Source organism: Danio rerio, chromosome 15, assembly GCF_049306965.1.
Source record: "Danio rerio strain Tuebingen ecotype United States chromosome 15, GRCz12tu, whole genome shotgun sequence".
Taxonomy (NCBI): domain Eukaryota; kingdom Metazoa; phylum Chordata; class Actinopteri; order Cypriniformes; family Danionidae; genus Danio; species Danio rerio.
This window is the reverse complement of record NC_133190.1, coordinates 40,442,894-40,464,554: the sequence shown is the minus strand read 5'-3', so window position 1 is coordinate 40,464,554 and position 21,661 is coordinate 40,442,894. Positions and strand designations below refer to the sequence as shown.

The window sequence follows — 21,661 nt, the reverse complement described above, 5'->3', positions numbered from 1 at the left end:
TACTGAGAGCCCCAGGTCTGCACAGAAAGGCTGCAGTCAAACTAACGTTTAAGCATGCAAAATTCTGTCACATGGCTCTGCGAAAAGGAGTGGGATTAAACAAAATATTTAGAGACTGAAAAAGCAAGCAACTGGTCCATAATTTTTGTTCAGAGAGGTCATGGTTTGATCTGTGATTAGTCTCAAGCAATCACATGATGTGATTTCGCAGTTCAGAGTTCTCCAAGCTTGAACTTTCCAATGCTGCAAACTGTAAAATTTGTCGCATGAGCTTGCATTCCAGGTCTGCAGCATTCACATGCGTATGACTGGAAGTCTATAGGGAGAGAAGTGCAGTGTGACCGGGACTTTAAGCTGTAACTCTAATTAAACACACCTGATAAAACTAATTAAGGCTCGTTAGAAATCTACAGGTAATGTTGAAGAAGGGTGGGAACTAAACTCTGCTGCCCTGCAGTTCTCCAGTAACTTGGAGTTTGACCCCTGGAGATCTACGGTCCTGCAGATTTCAGTTGCTACCCATATCAAACACACCTGCCTGTAATTATCACGTGGTGTTCAGGTCCTAATTAATTGGTTTAGGTGTGTTTGATATGGATAGCAACTGAAATCTGCAGGAACGTAGATCTCCAGGAACAGGATTAAGCACGCCTGGTATATAGCATACTTTAAAAGCAACTGCTAACATTTATCACAATCACATATCCAATAAACACACACACACACACACACACACACACACACAAAGTGCTGCAGTGAAATGTGTTACTCTCTCCTCAATGCTGACCATGCAAAAAAAAAAAAAAAAAAAAAAAAAAAAAAAACTGAACAGCAAAAAACAAAATAATTATTTTAAATTTTAAAGTTTTAAATAATTAAAAGCTCTGTCAAATCTCAAAAAGTTTAAAATAATTATAGAAAACAAAAATAAAGTTGGCAACACCGAAAAACCAAAGGATCCAATCTTTTATTGTTATAATTATCTCATGACAACAAATTTTTTATTGTTTCAAATATAAATTCATAGGTGGAAACACTGCTCTGAAAAATACTTAGCAACAAACTCACAACCTGGGACCGGACAGGGGAGCTTTTGTGTGTGGATGGCTGTGTATCATGTTTTTGTGATTCCCTGTGATAATGTGCACATGTTCCCTTACTGAGATGATGGAATTTAATTTTGGCTTAGTTGCCAGAAAGATACATACAACTTTTAGCATCTGTACATTATGGCAGTATGCAATATCCAATAAATACATATACTTAAACAAAAGTAATGTAAGAAGTTATATGAGGAGAGGCTAACTGGCTAACAATGTAGCTTTCAAGTACACATTTCAAGATAACAACAATATAACTTAAAACACAGCCTTATTTTATAAACCCTCAAAAACATTTGAACACATTTTACTTACTCATTGTAGATTCTTATTTAAAGCCTAAACATATCAGACTCAACATCTCAATTGATAGACAGAGAATAGAGCACACTCAGCAGTAAACAAATCAAACACCTGGCTCTCTTAAAGGGCCAGCATTTTCTGAAAACTCTTTCTAACACCTTTGTGTTTAGAATAAAACGGACAGCCTGTGGGAGTGTGTGGTGATGCCTAAATCATTGTTTTTTACAGTTATTTACTGCACAATCTACAGAGTAACAGTGCAGTTATACTAATTAAACACACCTGATCAAACTAAATCTAAAGGTAGTGTGTTGAAGCAGGGCTGGAACTAAATTCTACTAGGCTGTGGCCTTCCAGGAGTTTGACACCCCTGGTACATAGCATATTTTCAAAGCAACTGCCTACATTTATCACAGTTATGCACATATTGTTTAATAAAACAATAAAAATATGCTATAATATAAACTTCATCCATAGAATATAAATAAATAAATAATCTGATTCTCATGTCGTTCCAAATCTGTAATAAAAATAATAAAAAACACAACAAATATCATGATTTATACATTTATTTAGGAAAGCCTTTATACTGTTAATGGCACTTTTACTTGCCAGTTTTCCAGACAAATTCTTGAGTCTCAGCAAAATTGTATGTGCGTGTTGTTTAAGATATATATATATATATATATATATATATATATATATATATATATATATATATATATATATATATATATATATATATATATAAAAAATATAAATATAAAATACTAATATTCAATTAGATTAGATTAATTATAGAAAAAGTAAACAAAGTTATAAAAATTATTGTGACAATTTCTTTGCTCTGTGTGAATATTTTTGCCTTTAAATGCATTTCGTCCATATCTTACACTTACCTTTTAATAAGCTCTGTGGCATTGGTTGACTCCTGATACTCCATGTTAAAAACATAAAAGGAACCAAAGAAAACACAGAGATAAAATAAATATAAAATAGCAACATAAAGCATCAGAATAGATGGGGCAGTAAAGGTTGAACAGTAATTTACCATTTATTATCACAGTAAATATCTGTAATGGTACATAGAGTAAACTACTGTAATTTATTCTTTGCACTACAGAATTTCATACAAATCCTGCCTCTTTTTACAGTAAAATACTGTTTCTTTTCATTACAGCTAAACACTGGCTATTTTACAGTTATTTACTGCATAATCTACAGTAAGGGTTAACAGTGTATACAATAAGGTTTCATAAGTTGCAACCCAGGCTCATTCTGAAAACGTAGTCCTGTGGACGTTTCTGGAGACCATGAAGTCTGTCCCAGGAGGTACGTATTTTTGCAGTTTTTGTTTTTGCAAATCCCGAGAGGCCGCTGTGTGCTATTTTTCGCATCTCAAATGTCGTTCGTGCACGCGCTGTTCTCGCGTAAACCCACCAGAGACCGCCATCGAACGAGCGTCTGTCTATCCAACTGAATGATTGACTGGGCAACCCACACTCCTCCTTCCCTAAACCCAACCAGTTTTAACGATTGACCCGCCCACCCGCTTACTTTCCTAATCCCAAAGCCGTCCAGAAAAAGAAAAGCCCTCATCTGATTTTTACCACACTTTCAGATTATACCACATTCTCACCCTGTTATTTACTTGTTCACTTTATTTTTGGATTCTGTTTTTGTCTTACCTGATTTCTGGAACCTCTCCTCCCCAGACTCGAACCCGGTCATCATTGTGGTCAGCTACTCTCTGCGTCTCAAGTCCGCCAACGTACACGACGAGCTTACTGGACAAACTGCTTAGGGCGAGAACGCCCTCCACAAGGAGGTAAGCAGTCAGCCAGTAAGCGCGAAAAGGAACGCCGTCAAACCGCCCTGTAGCCTTCGCTTAAAAACTTAAATGCAGCCATAGCCTACATAACTCCGGCTACATAATTCGCAGTCTCCAGAAACGTCCATGGGACTACATTTTCAGAATGAACCTGGGTTGATAATTTCACAGGTTGTAGACCTTTTATTCATTTAACACTTCATATAAAAACCCAACCACTAAATAAAGGTACTATTATTAATGTACTTACGCAGGTGTTTGCAAGTTGCATTAGGTTGTCACCATCCTTGCATAATGCTTTATGTGAGTTCAATAATTAAAGAAAAGTACATTGTTGATTCATAAATACTTACTTGGTTCTATGCGTGTTAAATATCTTATTGTTACCCCTTTATTACCCAATCATTTTGGTTTGCTCCTTTGCAGTTTTTTAGAAAAGTACACTGTAAATTCAATACACTTACGTGGCACTTTGCGTGTTGCATATCTGCCCCAGCTACATTCTTATTTTGCTGTTTAATATGTGTGTGTGTGTTGGTTGCCCAATGATTTTACACATTAAACATTTACAGATACAGTATGGATACTATACATTACTATCAAACAAAACTACTATCATCAGATTATATGGGAGATTGTAATAGATGATAGTTATATCAAAGTTAAAGTGCAGAGGGAAAAATACCAGACACTGCCTTCAGTGGGCGACCATGTTAGAACTGCAGAGGGCAAGCTTGTCTTCAGTGTATAACCAAATTAGTCAACCCAGGCTCATTCTGAAAACGTACCTCTATATGCATTTCTGTAGAGCGCCAAATTTGTCCTAGAGGGTACTTTTTTGCAGTTTTTGTTTTTGCAAATCCACCAGAGGCCGCTGTACTAGCGAGTACTATTCACCATGCTGTTCTCATATAAACCCACTAGAGGCCGCTGTTGACTGACTTGACTGACTGACCAATTGACTGACCCACTCTCCTCCTTCCCTTAACCCAACCAATTTTATCGATTGACCCACCCACTTACTTAAACCCAACCAACAATTTTCAAAAGCAATCCAGAAAAACAGAAGCTCTTGTCTGATTTTCCCACGTTTTCAGATTTGACCACATTCTCACCCTGTTATTTACTTGTTTATTACATTTTTTGGACTCTTCTTTCTGCAACCATTCTTCACCGGACTTGCACCATGTCATCTTGTGTCAACTCCTCTCTGCATCTCAAGTCCGCCGACAAACATGGCGAGCTAACGGGACAAACTGGTTACAGCAGGAAAGCTGTTCATACGCTGTTCATTAAATGCAGCCATACGTACCTCTGGCTACTTAATTTGCGGTCTCCAGAAATGTATATATGGCTACGTTTTCAGAATGAGCCTATGTTGAAATTAGTACATAACATAGAAATGTGTTTTTGAAATTCAATGGAAATGGCACAGTAATTTCTTCAATGAGCATCATGAATATCCTCCGCTGTCACAGTACATGCCTGATTCTTTCTTAAAACTCCTGAATGCTTTATTTAAAGTTCTTTGCTTCATGTTTGAACAAAAGAAAAGTCTAGTGTGGCAGGAAATGTTCTGCGGTGGGTTTGATGCCCACTCATGATAGCAGATATTTGCTGATGACCATATTTAGTCTTATCAGTCAATAGGGATGCATCAGGGTTTGTTCTGGTATAAAACCAACAATCGGTCAGCACAAACAAGAAGACGGAACAAGATTAAGATTCGACTCTTTCCACTGCATTGACACCTTAAAGATGGGTAAGAAATTAATATCTATTATGCATATTATACTTTCATAATAACCTTTCAGAATATAAATATAAGACTGTTTATAACTGTGCTTTCTGTGCTTTTTTGTTTAGAAAACAGCAGTTTTGGGCTTAAAAATTTGACTGGAAACTCAACAGACAAGAACGCTGTGGAGGACAAGGGATTTAAGATTTTTCTTGCCTGCATTTTCTTTTCCACCGTCTCAGTGGGTCTCATTGGAAATGGGCTGGTCATATTTCTGGCCGGCTGCAGAATGAAAATGACTTTCAACTCCATTTGGTTTTTGAATTTGGCGATCGCAGACTTCATCTTTATTTTATTTTCGATCACAAATGCTTCCTTAACGTTGAGCAAGCAGCACAGTGTTGTCAAGGAATACTTTCTCTTCATCGCAACAAGTATAAATCTGTTTGCTAGCATTTGGTCTCTTGTAGTTATCAGTCTGGATCGATGCCTGTGCACATGGATGGCCGTTTGGGCTCAAAACAACAGAACTCTGCGTAAAGCCAGAATCATCTGCATTATCATCTGGGTTTCATCCATCGGCTACATTTTACCCTACTTCACAGTTTTTAACATTACAGGTACAATTCTTGTGACATATGGATTTATAGTGGTCTTTCTCATCCCCTTCCTGATCATTGCATCTTCATACATCGCTATTGGAGTAAAAATCAATCGCCTCAAAAAGAGGAAGCAGCTCAGGTCATACAGACTCATTATAACTGTAATCCTGACTTTCTTCATCTGTTCATTTCCACACAATGTTTGCTGGATTTGGATGGTATGGGCAAAAAATAATAATTGGACTCTCACTGATCAATTTTGGAAGCTATTTGTTTTTACTTTCTACCTGATGAATCTCAACAGCAGTCTGAACCCATTTCTCTATGTGTTCATGTGTGATGATTTCAAGAAGAAGCTGAAACAGTCTCTGGTACTGGTGCTGGAGACGGCATTTGCTGAAGATCATCTGGACATTAAAGAAATGAGACACACGAAAATGATAAACAGACAAAACAAACCACACTTGAATTGCTAGAAATGTAGAAAATTGTCTTGGAGGGAAAAGGAGTTTGCAATCATTGCTAATACTGCATATAATTATCACAGTTAAACAGTAACTGTCATCTGTATTCAGCATAATTTTCTGTCTAAGACATCTCTTGTAAATTATAGTTTTATAAATCCAGGTTTTGTGCTTGGTTTAGTTTTGTGTTCTTGTTTTCAGTGTCTGTATATTCACTTAGGGCTGATTTCATTGTTTAGTTCAGTGTGTGTATGTAAGTCTCAGTCTGTCTTCATTGATGTTTGTGTCGTTGACCTGTTCATCTATTTTATTAGATTAAAAGCATTGCTATTAGCATCTGTGTTTGGAGAGCATTTTATTCTCTTTAATCAGCACAAACACTATTTATCAGATGACCATTACGGACCAGTGATGGAGTTTTAATGATAAGGGCCAGGTTTTTACAGTATTTTTTAAGCTATGTGGTAACACTTTACAATAAGGTTCATTAGTTAATGCATTTACTAACATGAACTAATCATAAACAACACGTGTACAGCATTTATTCATCATAATTGAACATTTACTAATGCATTATTAACATTTAACTCCATGCTTGTTAACATTAGTTAATGCACCATGAGTTAACATGAACTAACAATAACCTACTGTATTTTCATTAACTAGCATTAACTAACATGAACAAATACAGTAGTAAATGTATTGTTCATTGTTTGTATATCTTAGTAAATGCATTAATTATCATTAATGAACCTTATTGTAAAGTGTGACCAGCTATTTTTATGTTCCATGTATCAGTCAAAATGTTTAAATTTTACTATAATTTACATTTAAATATAAATGCAGAGTTAATTTAGCATACAGAGTTCTCCTAAAAGGCAGAAAAAAACGTTTTGCTGAGTTTTTTTGTATAGTTTACTAAGCTAGCAATATCTGAAATATTATTTTTAATTGTTATTCTCTTTTCTTCATATATATTAAGCTTCTTTGACACCATCTACAAAGAAAACAAGCTAGATAAATTAGCAGATAAATTAACACTAAAATGGAGTACTTAAGCCTCATAAATAAGCACAAAATGACAGGAACAACTTCAAAATGCAACTACCCCCATCACCAGGCTGGATACAGGCCTGTTGTGTCAGTATTACAGAACAGTGGAGTACATTATTGCCCTACTCCAAAGAGAATCAGGACCTCAGTTTAATGTCTCATCTAAAAGATGTTGCTCACTGACATTATTCATGGGGACCAAAAACGTCACTTCTGCAACGCTCGCCGCCATATTTGTGTCCAGTATGATCACATGCACACCCCAGCACTTTTTAATGTGACTAAATAAAATCAATGTTTCGCTAAAGAATAAACAAATACTGGTTATGATGCTACTGATGATGCCTCGAACTGTTTTGTTTCTTCAAATCTGCAACGTGTCTGTCTTAACTTCCTTTTCTGTTCACTTATTCACGGCTTCACCACTGTTTGTCGTGGCCACAAACATTACGACATGCAGCCTATTACTTATGATGATCAGAAAACTCACCCAAAAACAGTATTTAAAGAAAATACATTCTGGTGATCTGCTGAACGATCGAGTCTAGTATTAAGCTCAAACACTGGTGAAGTGTGACTAGTGAAGACTAAGGCCCTGTTTACACTGCCAGTAAATGTGACCCAATTCAGATTTTTTGCTCATATGTGAAACAGATCGGATCTGTTCTATGACCATGTAAACACAAAAAAAAATGTATGCATTTGATTCAGAGACCCGTTTTAGGCATCCTTCATATGTGGAAATAAATCAGATATAAATTGGATATGTGACAATGCAACTGTCATGTAAACAGGCAGATCAGGTTTATTGAGGCATTTCTTTTAGAATGTCATTAAACTTGCGACAATTTGGAACTTCCCTGTGGTTTAATGACATAGAAGGAAAAGCATATGTGGAGACGCTGACGCGATAAACAACAACAACAGAGGAAACATGGAGGAAGAAAGTGGTCAGTGGTTGATGTTACCTGCCTTCTTGCCCTTTGGGGAGATGAGTCAGTGGAAGACACCTTATATAAACCACAGGCGCAAGCTTCGATGATGGCCTTTTCCCACCTCCTCAGCCTCAAAATCATTGTAAAGTTGTAAATTGTATGGCAAGTGTAAGGCAACTTCTTCAAAGTTTTTAAGGTTACAGGTACAATTCGTGTGACATATGGATTTATAGTGGACTTTCTCATCCCCTTCCTGATCATTGCATTTTCATACATCACTATTGGAGTAAAAATCAATCGCCTCAAAAAGAGGAAGCAGCTCAGGTCATACAGACTCATTATAACTGTAATCCTGACTTTCTTCATCTGTTCATTTCCACAATATATTTGCTGGATTTGGATGGTAAGGGCAAAAAATAATAATTGGACTGTCACTGGTCAATTTTGGAACCTATTTCATTTTGCTCTCTACCTGGTTAATCTCAACAGCAGTCTGAACCCATTTCTCTATGTGTTCATGTGTGATGATTATAAGAAGAAGCTGAAACAGTCTCTGGTGCTGGTGCTGGAGACGGCGTTTGCTGAAGATCATCTGGACATTAAAGAAATGAGACACTCAAAAATGATAAACAGGCAAAACAAACCACACTTGAATTGCTAGAAATGTAGAAAACTGTTTTTGGGGAAAAAGAGTTTGCAATCATTGTTAATAATCCATATAATTATCACAGTTAAACAGTAACTGTCATCTGTATTAAGCATAATTGTCTGTCTAAGACATCTCTTGTAAATTATAGACTTATACATCCAGGTTTTGTGCTTGGTTTAGTTGTGTGTTCTTGTTTTCATTCATTCATTTTCTTGTCGGCTTAGTCACTTTATTATTCCGGAGTCACCACAGCGGAATAAACCGCCAACTTATCCAGCAAGTTTTTTACACGGCGGACACCCTTCCAGCCGCAACCCATCTCTGGGAAACCTGGAGGAGACCCACGTAAACGCAGGGAAAACATGCTACCTCCACACAAAAACGCCAACTGAGCCGAGGCTCGAACCAGCGACCTTCTTGCTGTGAGGCAACAGCACTACCTACAGCGCCACTGCTTCGCCCATTCTTGTTTTCCGTGTCTGTATATTCACTTAGGGCTGATTTCATTGTTTAGTTCAGTGTGTGTATTTGTCTCAGTCTATCTTTGTAGTTTTTTTGTCTTGACCTGTTCATCTATTTCATTAGATTAAAAGCATTGCAGTGTACATAATTTATTTCTGTTCTCTTTAATCAGCACTAACACTTTATTTTTTTGTCACATGACCATTACTGACCAGTTAAGAATTTTTTATGATATCGGTTAAATCGATAAAGTCATTTTAAAGCTTTTTTTTTGTCAGGATTCTGCTAAGTCTTGTTAATTCTTGTTTTGGTGGCAGATTCCAGACATTAGTCCTGTCATGTCTCGTAGGTTGTAATCTCTTTTAAGTCTGTCATGCCAAATCCAGTCAAGCTTAGTATAAGTGTGTATTAATGCTATGTTTTCCCCCCAGGGATGTTTCAGTTATTTTGTTTAGTTTTTGTTAAATAAAGTCCTTCATTTCTGCAAATGGGTCCTCGCCTCATCTCCTCCAACCCCCATACCGTGACCATTTTTTATGTTCCATTTATCATTCAAAATTGTGTTTAAAAATAAAAAAATTAGTAGACAACATGTCCTTTATACTAAAATAGCCTTTCTGCTGTTGAGAAAACAGAAAAATATCTAGCGTTAATTATAAATGCAGTCTTAGTTTAAAAACGGCCTGTATTCAAACACTTTGGGCTCTATTTTGACAATCCATGCGCAGATCGCAGGGCGCAAACGCTTTCAGGGTGTGTCAGAATGCATTTTTGCTAATATAAGGATGGAAAAATCCGCTTTGTGCCATGGCGCATGGTCTAAAAGGGTTGAGTTTATTTTCTTAATGAGTAATAGGTGTGTTTTGAGAATAAACCAGATTCTCAAAATCAGAGTCTCATCTCTCATTCCCTTTAAGAGCCAGTTGCATTGCGCCATGGCACATTTGCTATTTACATGACGTAAAGTAAGTGTAAGTGGAAAAACTGAGCATTTCACTTGCAAGAAAACAGTTGAACAGAGCATCTACAGCGCGAGAATGAGAGATAAATTATTAAAGGGCCATGAAACCCCCTCGTTTCAGCAGGGTGTTTTCACACCTCTTCTTTGGAAAAAGTCAGAAAAGTGGGGGTGTCCAGCTCTGTTTAGGGGGGAGTGTCGGAGAAACTAAAGCGGGAGGGTGTGGGAGTGTCTATTTGGGCACGCGCGAGTTTCAGTCAAAATAAACAGGAGAAAGGGATGGTGTTTAACCTGCATGGACATCTGTAGTCGAATTATTTGCCAAATTATTAAATGTCGGACTTTAACTGCAGTTCGGCTCTTTCATTCAGGGAATTCATTCATGCCCCTCGCGACAAATGAGATATTTGATTCGAGGAACTGCTCTAAGCGTGTATTTTTCATGCAATGTTTGATACCGCACGGCGAATGACAGAAAAAAAACTCAGCATTTCCCGGAAACTTAGATGCACACGGCAGGTAGCGTCCGAAAGCCGCGTGTGTTATTCCGGTCACAAAATGCGGTGCTAACATGTTTGCACTCAATGCAATAGTTAACTTATTTGATACGAACAAGCTGAATATAGGCTACAAAGAGCACTGGTCGCTCACTTACCAAATCTGTAGAGACAGGACAATCACCAGCAACTAGAGCCGCGTCTTTATGAAGAGAAGACTACATCCGGAATCCGGATTTCAGCGTTTGCAGATGAGAACAGCTCTCAGGTAAACAATAATCCCCCTTAGACACGTAAATTATTGTTGTCGCGCGTCGCGTACACTGTAATCCACACGTGATCCAGATAAGCTCTCACAGAGAGAAAATGAAAACGAAACTTAACAGCAGCAAACTGTAAAAGCAACACTTCACGCTTGTTTTGCCAACACAACGTGGCGTCTCTGTGGTGTAAAGACGGTGACACTAATGAATATTAATGAAGTTGCACAATAGAGCGCGCTGATTGGTTTGAACCAAGCCTTACTCATGCATTAATGCATCACACTGTAAGACGTAATAAGGCACACTCTGGCACAGACGCCCAGTCTGCACGCTGGAATACACGCTATTATGTCATGACCGTGACGCAGCTTCAAAAATTCGTTTCAAACAGGAAGTACGAATTTGCTTGAAATAACGCAAAAACAATCAATTTACACTTTTTAGTGAAATATAGGTGTCCTAATAGTGTTTTTAGCAGTGTGGGACACATATACGACTGTCAACAGCTCAAAAAATGTGTTTTGGTGTTTCGTGACCCTTTAACTTTCACTTTCGCTCTCATGGATAAGGAAACCTTTTACGCACAGACATCAGTTAAATAATTAATTTAGTTTATTAAGCGCAAATATTTGTTTCAAAACTATTTCTAAATTCAGTTCTAATTTCCAGCAAACAAATAAATGAACAATAATAACAAAATGTGCTCAAAAACCCGAGTTATATGCTAAAACACATGCTGTGCCCCATATGGTCTAAAACCTGACAGGTGGGCAAATCTAAGCTTGTTTTTTAATAAAACAAATATAAATATGGATATAATAAATAATACTGCTAATAATAATATTATACAAAAACAAATTGTTATGAATGAACTGAAAAAGCCTCCCAAGATGAAGAAAGCATAAAAGCAGTGATTTTTCATATTTATGTAGGCTAGAAAATAATGTTTTGTAATATTTTAATCCTTTATTTTTATATCCTATATCTATTCTTATTATATCCTATATATATCCATAATATTTAAATTTTTTCATGTGTAAAGATATTTGCGTATTGCTCTACATCTTGTGTGTATTAAGCAGTGTGTAAGTGAGGCGCAACTCTGCGCTGGACTTTAGACAGGCTTTGTTCTGGTCCAATGAAAAATCTATTATAGTTTCTCAAAATAGCATCGTGCCAGCAGTCCGCCTCAGAACGCCTTTTATTTTTTAGACCAGAACGCCTATGGGCGCACATATGAGCGCAAATGCATTTGCTATTTAAACAGCGTGGCGCAACACCTCAAAACGACTCTTGCGCCGAGCTGAAAATAGCAAACAACTATTGCATCGCGCCTTGCGTCACACTGCGCCGGGTGTATGATAGGGCCCTTTATCTTTCCATCTTTTTTTATTTTACCACTAAGAGTTTTCTTAACAAGCAGTAAAAGTTTTTTGCTGACACAAGCTTTTACTAAGGAATAGAGAGCATCCTTAAGCTAACAATATCTAAAAAATTGTTTTGGATTTTTATTACAACTTCGGCTCATTCTGAAAACGTAGCCCTATTTACATTTCTGGAAATCACAAATTATGTATTACGCAAAGTAGTAATCACTGTTCCCTTTATTAAATGTTTAAGTCTTCATTTTTGAAGCTGCTAGTTGACAAAAGCAGTGCTGTTTTAAAATGTGCAAGTCATTCAGAAAGTTAAGTAGAAGAAATCAAGCTTTACTTTTCTGTTTCATTAATTGCATTTAATAAGCAATAAAATCATTGTGGGCCGGATTTCAATGGCAATACGCCACTAATTAGAGCAAGGTAGGGCCCCAAAATTATTTTGCTTAGGGCCCCCAAATGTACAGGGCCGGGCCTGATTGGAACTAAACTTTGGCAGCTGGTGATGACATTACACTAGAACCCAGGGACCACTGAAGAACGCATATTGAGAAACACCCCATAAATGAGAAGTGGTATATGTTGAGTCATCTGAGTGAGACGCGGTTTCTATTCGTGAGGCGTTGTGAAGTGCGGGGTAAAGTTATTGGCAAGTAAGTTTGTTCCTTGATGGCATGTTTGTAATTACTCTTGTATGTTTGATATTAAGTCTGTGATGTTGTTAATGACCCACGATCGGCCGCGAGCTTTAATTTCCGTGTGAAACAACAGTAAAAGTTCTAGCATCGGCATCACGTCTAATCCCAAGGTCATCGTTGGCATCTTGTTTGTGTTTGATTATGATTCAGTGTCATATATTCCACATTTGTTTTGCCTTATGCTGTCCCAGGTCCTTTATATAATGCAGCTTTAGTCATTTATGTCCATTTATTTTCTGTTTACACCGACCATACATTAGTCTGCTGACTGCACTTTTAAGAGAGCTGCAAATACTGTATTGTTTGTAACGGAATATCTATTGTGTCAGTACATAAATATTTTTCGTGTTTGATATTTTATTATTTACTTATTGTTCATTACAGAAAACGACCTCCTTGCTCACAAAAAAAAGTGGAAAATATCTCCTGACTCCTTAATCAGAGTGCTGAAGTGGTCAGCAACATTAAAGAACTGGCATTCAAAATTAGGCAATACCCAACAGCAGATGTTTGCTGATGACCATATTTAGTCTAATCAGGATGTACCAGGGTTTGCTGTGGTATAAAACCAACTACTGGTCTGCACACACAAGAAGAAGGAACACGATCAAGACTCGACTCTTTTCACTGCATTGACATCTCAAAACATGGGTGAGAAATTAATATCTATTATGCATATTACATGTTTATGAAAACCTCTCAGAATATAAATACAAGACTGTTTATATCACAGACAATGCACAGAGATAATATAAAATCCATATAATTAAGCACAAGATAATAGGGCTGCTCGATTATGGGAAAAATCATGATAACGATTATTTTGGTCATAATTTTAATCACGATTATTCAAAATGATTTTCAGTTGAAGTCTAAATTATTAGCACTCATGTGAATACATATATATATATATATATATATATATATATATATATATATATATATATATATATATAAAAATCTGAATGCTTGTATTTTTAAAAAATATCTAGTAAAATATGTGCAGTCATCATAGCAAAGATAAAAGAGATCAGTTATTAGAAATGAGTTATTAAAAATATTATGTACAGAAATAAGTTGAAAAAAAAAACATTCTTTGCATTAAACATAAATTGGGGGGAAAGGGTCGCTAATAATTCAGCAGGGCTAATAATTCTGACTTTAACTGCTTATATAGTTATTGTCCTCTCTACAAAGGGAAATAAATACAATAAAATAAATTAGGAAACAAACTGTGATTTAAGCATCTTCACTGTAAGAAAAACATTTTAGCTAGCAGTCCTTCATTCAAGAGCAGTGAGGGATTTTCTCTATTTGTTGTTTGACTAATAATAAAAACAGGTGGCAGCAGAAATATTGCGCACTTTCACTTTAATGGTTTCTCTTTTACTTGTCTTGATGCTCAACTCGTTTATTACACAAATGAGGGTTAATAAGAATAATCACTAAACACCGCATTTTGACACCTATTAGACCATTAAAGCGATCACGTTAATGACTTTAGATTTGTGCGGTTTGCTCGTCTCTCAGACTTAGCAGCACACAGTGTGCGAATGAGACCGAATGCTGACCGCATGTTGTGTGTGTGCGCTGGCAGCATACGGTAAAACATGAATGATTCGAATGTATATCACTGAATGATGCCGTGCTGCAAACGTTACATTACAGCACATATACTTTTAGTCATTTACATGTGAAACTGAGCTTTGCAGAGCAACAAATGTGTGCAACTGGAAAAGGGGCGTTATATGATGCAATAATTGTTTTATCTCGATTAATGGTTTTTCATAATCGTTAGAAGCCAAAATCGAAACCAAAATTTTGATTAATTGCACAGCCCTACAAGATACACATTTACTTTCTCAAACAAATGACCCTTCATACAAAGACATCCTTCTATTAAATCCACACACTGCAAATGCAAAATTATTCAATATAAAAGACTAATTATTGGTTTTATTCTAATGAAGTTTTATTAAAATGTTTGAGAGGAGCATGATCAGATATACTCTAATAGCTAATAGTTCAGAAATTTGCAGCACAATGACACACTGACAGTCCTTTCTGTGCTTCTTTGTTTAGAAAACAGCAGTTTTGCGCTGAAAAATGTGACTGAAAACTCAAAAGACAAGAGCACTGTGAAGAAGGAGGGATTAAAGATTTTTTTTCTCTGCATTTTCTTTATAACCGTTGTAGTGGGTCTCATTGGAAATGGTCTGGTCATATTTCTGAATAGCTGCAGAATGAAGACGACTGTCAACTCCATTTGGTTTCTCAATTTGGCGACTGTAGACTTCATCTTTATTTTAATTTCAATCACAAATGTTTCCTTGAGCAATCAGCACAATGTCTTCACAAAGTACTTTTTCTTCATCACAACATGTCTAAATGTGTTTGCTAGCGTTTGGTCTCTTGTAGTTATCAGTCTGGATCGATGCCTGTGCACATGGATGCCTGTTTGGGCTCAAAATAACAGAACTTTGCGTAAAGCCAGAATTATCTGCATGGTCGTCTGGGTTTCATCCATCGGCTATATTTTACCTTACTTTAAAGTTTTTAAGATTGCAGGTTCAATTCGTGTGACATATGCATTTATAGTGTCCTTTCTCATCCCCTTTCTGATCATTGCATCTTCATACATCGCTATTGGAGTAAAAATCAAACGCCTCAAAAAGAGAAAACAGCTCAGGTCATACAGACTCATTATAACTGTAATCCTGACTTTCTTCATCTGTTCATTTCCACACCATGTTTGCTGGTTTTGGAGAGTATGGGCAAAAAATAATAATTGGACTCTCACTGGTCAATTTTGGAACCTATTTCATTTTACTTTCTACCTGATTAATCTTAACAGCAGTCTGAACCCATTTCTCTATGTGTTTATGTGTGATGATTTTAAGAAGAAGCTGAAACAGTCTCTGGTGCTGGTGCTGGAGACGGCGTTTGCTGAAGATCATCTGGACATTAAAGAAATGAGACAGACACAAATGGATGAGCAAGAGAAGAAAACCACATCTGAATTGAAAGTATAGAAATATTGGGAAAAAAGTTAAATTATAGTTTTATAAATCCAGGTTTTGTGCTTGGTTTAGTTTTGTGTTCTTGTTTTCAGTGTCTGTATATTCACTTAGGGCTGATTTTATTTGTTTGGTTCAGTGTGTGTATTTAAGTCTCAGTCTGTCTTCATTGATGTTTGTGTCGTTGACCTGTTTATCTATTTTGTTTGATTAAAAGCATTGCTGTGTATATAAATAATTTCTATTCTCTTTAATCAGCACTAACACTTTATTTATTTCTCAGATGACCATTACTGACCTCGGTTAAATCGATAACGTCATTTTAAAGCTTTTTTGTCAGTTCTCTGCCACTCCGGGCTTGGTAATTCTTGTTTTGGTGGTAAATTCCAGACACTTGTCCTGTCATGTCTCGTATTTTGTGCTCAGCTCAAGTTTTCTTGGGTTGAGCACTCATTTTCTGTCATTGTGTGTCTCTATGATTGAGTTAAATAAACTAAATGAAGTTATTTATATATATATATATATATATATATATATATATATATATATATATATATATATATATATATATATACATACATACACATTTATATGTATATGTGAGTGTGTGTGGATTATATGTATACTTATATATAAATAATGAAAGTATATTTTATTTCAACTTAATGGTGTGTCAAAATAGCAGTCAAGTACAATTAGTTCTTTTTAAGTTTATTTTTAAATCGTACTAAAGATCGACTGTTAGTACATTAAGTACAAATTTAGTCACTAAAAATTGAGCACTTTAAGTACATTCTGGAAGCGCATTAAGTGCACTTAGATTAACTGTATTATGCACTTTTTCACCTGGGTCATACTGTCAAATGCATTCAAATGACACTTTTAAGCATTACATACATTTTTGAGATAGTTCACTTTATTTTTAAATATATTTTTAAAAAGTTCAATTGAATTTATACTTACAATAACTATGCAAAAAGTGTACTAACTTTTAACTATTGTCATAGCATTCAAATTATACTTTTAAGCATTACACTTATGTTATATTTTTGAGGTAGTACACTTTATTTCTATATACTACATTTTCTATTTAAATATATTTTTTAAAAGTTCAATTTAATTTATAATTGTGACAACGATGTAAAAGTGTACTAACTTTGAACTATTTTTATAGCATTCAAATGATACTTTTAAGTATTACGCTTATAATATATTTTTCCGAATTCCATTAAAGTGGGTTTCAATGGTTGTGACTGAAGTATTGCAGACAGTACACAACCTCTAAGCACTTAATGAAAGCGTTCAATTGCCCTGTTGCAAGCTGGATGGATGTCTCTGGCCTGAAGAAAGGCAGAGAATTCAGAGGCTGTAAACTGTGTCAGGGAGAGTGTAGAAAATCAGTTGCCCCTTTCTCGCCCCCGGCCACTCATTGGACGCCTTAATCACTAGTTGCGGAACATTTTCTCCCATGTTCTAAAGCAGGGGTCACCAATCACGGTCCTGGAGGGCCAGTGTCCCTTCAGGGTTTAGCTCCAACTTGCCTCAACACACCTGCCAGGGTGTTTCAAGTATACCTAGTAAGACCTTGATTAGCTTCATCAGGTGCATTTGATTAGGGTTGGAGCTAAAATCTGCAGGACACCGGCCCTCCAGGAACAAGTTGGTGACCCCTGTTCTAAAGGGTATGGCTGGCTCTCCCATGCAGGGAAGAAAAGGGTTAGAAAACAAAGCATTAATTGCAGCCATACTTCATAAATACTTTGTGCAGACGTTCAACATCCTAGTCGCCAATTTGTTATGTCTGCTAACTGAATAATCAACACGATGCAGATGTAACTCAAATTAACTCTTTTTAATCCATGTGCAACCGCCACCACCATACACACTTCACTTCCTGCAAAACTCTCTATATCACTCTTTTCACAGTGACACCTAGTGCCAACAGTATAACATAACTCATATCTGACTCCAATTTTAGTATTAGGTGGTTTAGAATAATGATATTTTTATCCTCGTTTTATCTGACTCCATTTATAAAACAATGATAAGAATGTTTTGTTTCTTTTAATATTACTTTAGATTATGATTTAATATTTTTTTTGATTCGTTATTTTATATTATTTTTGCTTATTAGGATTCCTATAACATCCTGAGTCTTGTACCGGTCGAGTATACAACCTCTTAAGCACAAGCATGTCAGTCTTGGTCATTAAACAGAGATGAATAACCACAATTCTAAAAGGCAGAACCCTACTTACTCAGTTTAGAAATTTTGTTGTGTGGTCCCCATAGATGTGCTATCTACTAAATCACAGCAAAACTGTTTAATCATACCATAATCATTACTATAGAATCAAGCAGACCAATTCACTTAAACTATTAGTAACTTTGAGGAATCACCATATGATTTAAATAGTATTACAAGTTGATGAGATGAAGGCTTATCCACATTTAGATTGGCCTCAACATTACTTTGTTGTTCTAAATAGAAAACCCATTATTGGCCTTTTACAGTCTAAGTGTACTTGAACTAATGCCAATTTGTTAGTCGGATAACATGCATTGTATAGCGTGCAACGCTCCGTCTATCGTGTTTTAGTCCATCACTAACATGTACAGTGGCTTGTGGTGATATGGACTTAATGTAATCTACCAAAGATAATAAGACGAACTCTTTGAATAATTCAAAACATAACAATTTATTAGTCAGGTAAATGTGTATTATGCCAATTCATTCAGTCGATTCATAAAGGATCAATACAAGACATCAAATTATCAAAGATAAATCCGAGATTAAAAGATGCATACCTGACTTCAAAATATACATAGAATGGAGCAATAGAGCTCCACACTATGGGCTGATCTAGTTACAGGATCACGCCTCCCCTTAAGTAGTACTTCCAAGAATCCCCTCGAGGAAAGGGGTGTGTCGAATAACAGAAGGCATTTGCATTTAGTGGAAGAGTTTCTGGCACACTCTTCACAGTGGTTCAAAAAATACTTGAAGTTATATATCTATTGTTTTGATTATGTCTAATTCTGAGGGAATGAGACCATTGTACCAGTCACACTGAGACATTTCAAATGATATCAAACATGGCAGATAAAGTCATTTGGGTTGATTTAGAACATTCAGACTTTGAAATGACTTTCTTTGTGAGTATAGTATGTAGAGAGTGTGCGTGAACTGGGGTTGCAGGCATGCTTCACATGTAAATGAAGGAAAGGAGAAGGGCTGGTTTTCCCGCATTCCTACCTGCTGGGTTGTGGAACCGATTGTCTCTGTGTTTTCAGCTCATTATTTTAACTGTCAAAGACAACAAAATATTTGTGGTATCTCAAGTCTTACACTACTTTTTTAAAATGCATACATAAAAACATTATAAATATACATAGCACAATATAAATAAATGTGATTTTAATATGAATTTCAGCAAATAAGCACCCTTAATGTGTTTTTTCCTTTATTAAGATGCTCATGGTAATGTTTACTTTCACCATTTCATTTAGGGAAACTCCTGAGATAAATAAGTTATATCTCTGAATTTAACTAATTATAAACCTATACAAAATGATGTGCTTTCCACCTTCAGTCGCAATGACTTCTGGGACTTCTAGAGCGAGATCGGTGCTCAAGTCTGCATCAGTGTGTCCTCAATATCAAGAACACATCTGGGAAGTTTCACGTGTCCTCTGTTCTTGCAGTCTTGGGTAATGAAACTGAACTTTGGCAGCTGATGATGAAGTTACATGACAACACGAGGATGCAAGACCGCTGAAGAACGCATATTGAGAACAGTTTTGCCAACTTTGTCGTTATATTTAACGACTTTTCAGACCCCTCTAGTGACCACTTTTTAAAAATAGCGACTAGCAACAAATCTAGTGACTTTTTGTGTTACTGGAGATTTTTATAGACTCTCGAGTGTCTGTACTGTACCGTCCATACTCAACAGTGGCATTTCCACTGTAAGGCCAGTGCGAGCCAGGGCTTTTATCGGGCCTGGGCCAGGCTAATCGCCTTGGAGGTTGAGTACTGAGACCAAAATCATGTCGCGTTTCCACTGTTGGGCTAGTAGCTCGCAGATCGTCATGCAAACCCCACCCCCAGAATGTACCCCGAATCAAACGTCACACAGCCCGCCCACTTCAGCGGAAATCAAGCAGATCAAGCACACCATCACATCATAACGAAACGATTCAAATAAAGACAACTGAAATAAACAAATGACACGTTACTGTACAGCATTATATTATATGTCTATATGCACAGGCCTATGTATTTTCATTCATTATATTAATTTACTTGCCAACCAACTGCTGGCATCGTGCATTGAGTGGTCTCGCAACTAACGGAGGGACCCAGCGCAGTGAGTGCACCCATAATATATAACTACAGAAATGCTCTTGTAATAACTTGGTATGAAATGATTTTACAACATCTTCGTTTTGCTAGACATCTTCAAACATTTAGCCCAAATGCTCCAGATTTTTCCCTATAGGCTATATGACACTTCCAAGTAATCCCACTTTTTTTAAGGATGTTGCATATCATTCAGTGATCTTCAGTAAAGTGTTAAGTGATTCAAGAGCAAGCAATAAAATATAGGCTATATATCCTTGCGCTCAGCAGCTTTTCACTCATAAAGCTCTACATGTATTTAAAATTTCATTTTTATATTTTACCACGTCATATAAAAACATAAACAATTGTTTGAGGACACAGAACACATTATGTTTTTGCATTTTTCCACGATGCGTTTGTAAAGCGGCGCTGCGCAGGACTGGATGACAGAAAAAAGGTAGCGTAGTTTCTGCTTTCATTCACCCAAAAAATGCTTTGTTTGCACGGTTTCATTAATATCATCAAATCCAAATACTTTATAAAAATATTTCAAACCTCCTTCGGTGTTTATTGTTTTTAGAAAATATCTCAAATCTTTTTTTCAGAGAGGCCTTAGTAAACTGAAAATTTAATATGGTGTTAAAACGGTTTATTTTTGTATAGTATATACCTACATTATTCTTACTGTCGTCTATGCTTATGCTTATGCTGTCGTTATATTGTCATCTTTACTGTTGTATATGCTGTCGTTATATTGTTGTCCTTACTGTTGTCTATGCTGTCAGCATCCTTACTGTTGTTTATATTTTTTTAGAGGCATTACAGGTTTCATGGGAGCATTTTGAGCAGAGACACCATTGATATAACCTGGTCTTCAAGAAATCTTTTTCAAGGACAATTTTCCTGTATTTACAATAAATAGTTGTTTTCCAGTGAATGTCTTTTTCTTTTGGTTTGATTAATAAAATCAGTATATAATCAATAATATTAGTATTGTTGTCAAACATGGGTTGGGAAATATATTTTTTAAATAATAGCAAATTTATAGGCGTGATATGGACTTCAACTTTACATACATAGGCTGCTAATAAAAACCCCATATTAGAGGAGGGCAGAGGGCTCAAAAATATGGAGTTCCATTTGTGCCAAAAATTCCCATGCCTGCTTTCTGCCTTGTACTTCACATTTGACGTCTACTCTTATTGCCTGCATGTTCAGGAAAATCAGCATTATAGACATACATGTTGTCTGTTGATGTCATCTTAATCTTTTGTCCTGTCGGTTTTTCTCTGTTTTGTATCTTATTATATCGGGTTTTCTGTCATCTGATCTGTTGTCCTTATTGTTGTCAATTAATCTTTACTGTCATC

General features: G+C 36.2%; 2 protein-coding genes and 1 long non-coding RNA gene across 3 annotated transcripts; 2 read left to right on the top strand and 1 right to left on the bottom strand.

Moving 5' to 3' along the window:
• Positions 1-2,442: 2,442 nt before the first annotated feature.
• Positions 2,443-11,043, bottom strand: LOC141377902 (uncharacterized). Its single transcript, XR_012391010.1, has 3 exons — positions 10,751-11,043; positions 8,499-8,618; positions 2,443-5,981 (listed from the first exon to the last, which is right to left on the bottom strand). It is a non-coding gene; the product is annotated as an uncharacterized lncRNA (long non-coding RNA).
• On the top strand, positions 4,891-7,033 carry si:dkey-42l23.5. Its single transcript, XM_017351076.2, has 2 exons — positions 4,891-4,996; positions 5,101-7,033. The coding sequence occupies exons 1-2, from the start codon at positions 4,993-4,995 to the stop codon at positions 6,048-6,050; spliced, it is 954 nt and encodes a 317-aa protein (XP_017206565.1). The 5' UTR covers positions 4,891-4,992; the 3' UTR covers positions 6,051-7,033.
• Positions 11,044-13,526: 2,483 nt separating the features above from the next.
• LOC137487699 (chemerin-like receptor 1) lies at positions 13,527-16,178 on the top strand. The gene is made up of 2 exons (XM_068213638.2): positions 13,527-13,580; positions 15,012-16,178. Exons 1-2 carry the CDS (start codon positions 13,577-13,579, stop codon positions 15,959-15,961), a joined length of 954 nt encoding a protein of 317 aa, XP_068069739.1. The 5' UTR covers positions 13,527-13,576; the 3' UTR covers positions 15,962-16,178.
• Positions 16,179-21,661: the final 5,483 nt, after the last annotated feature.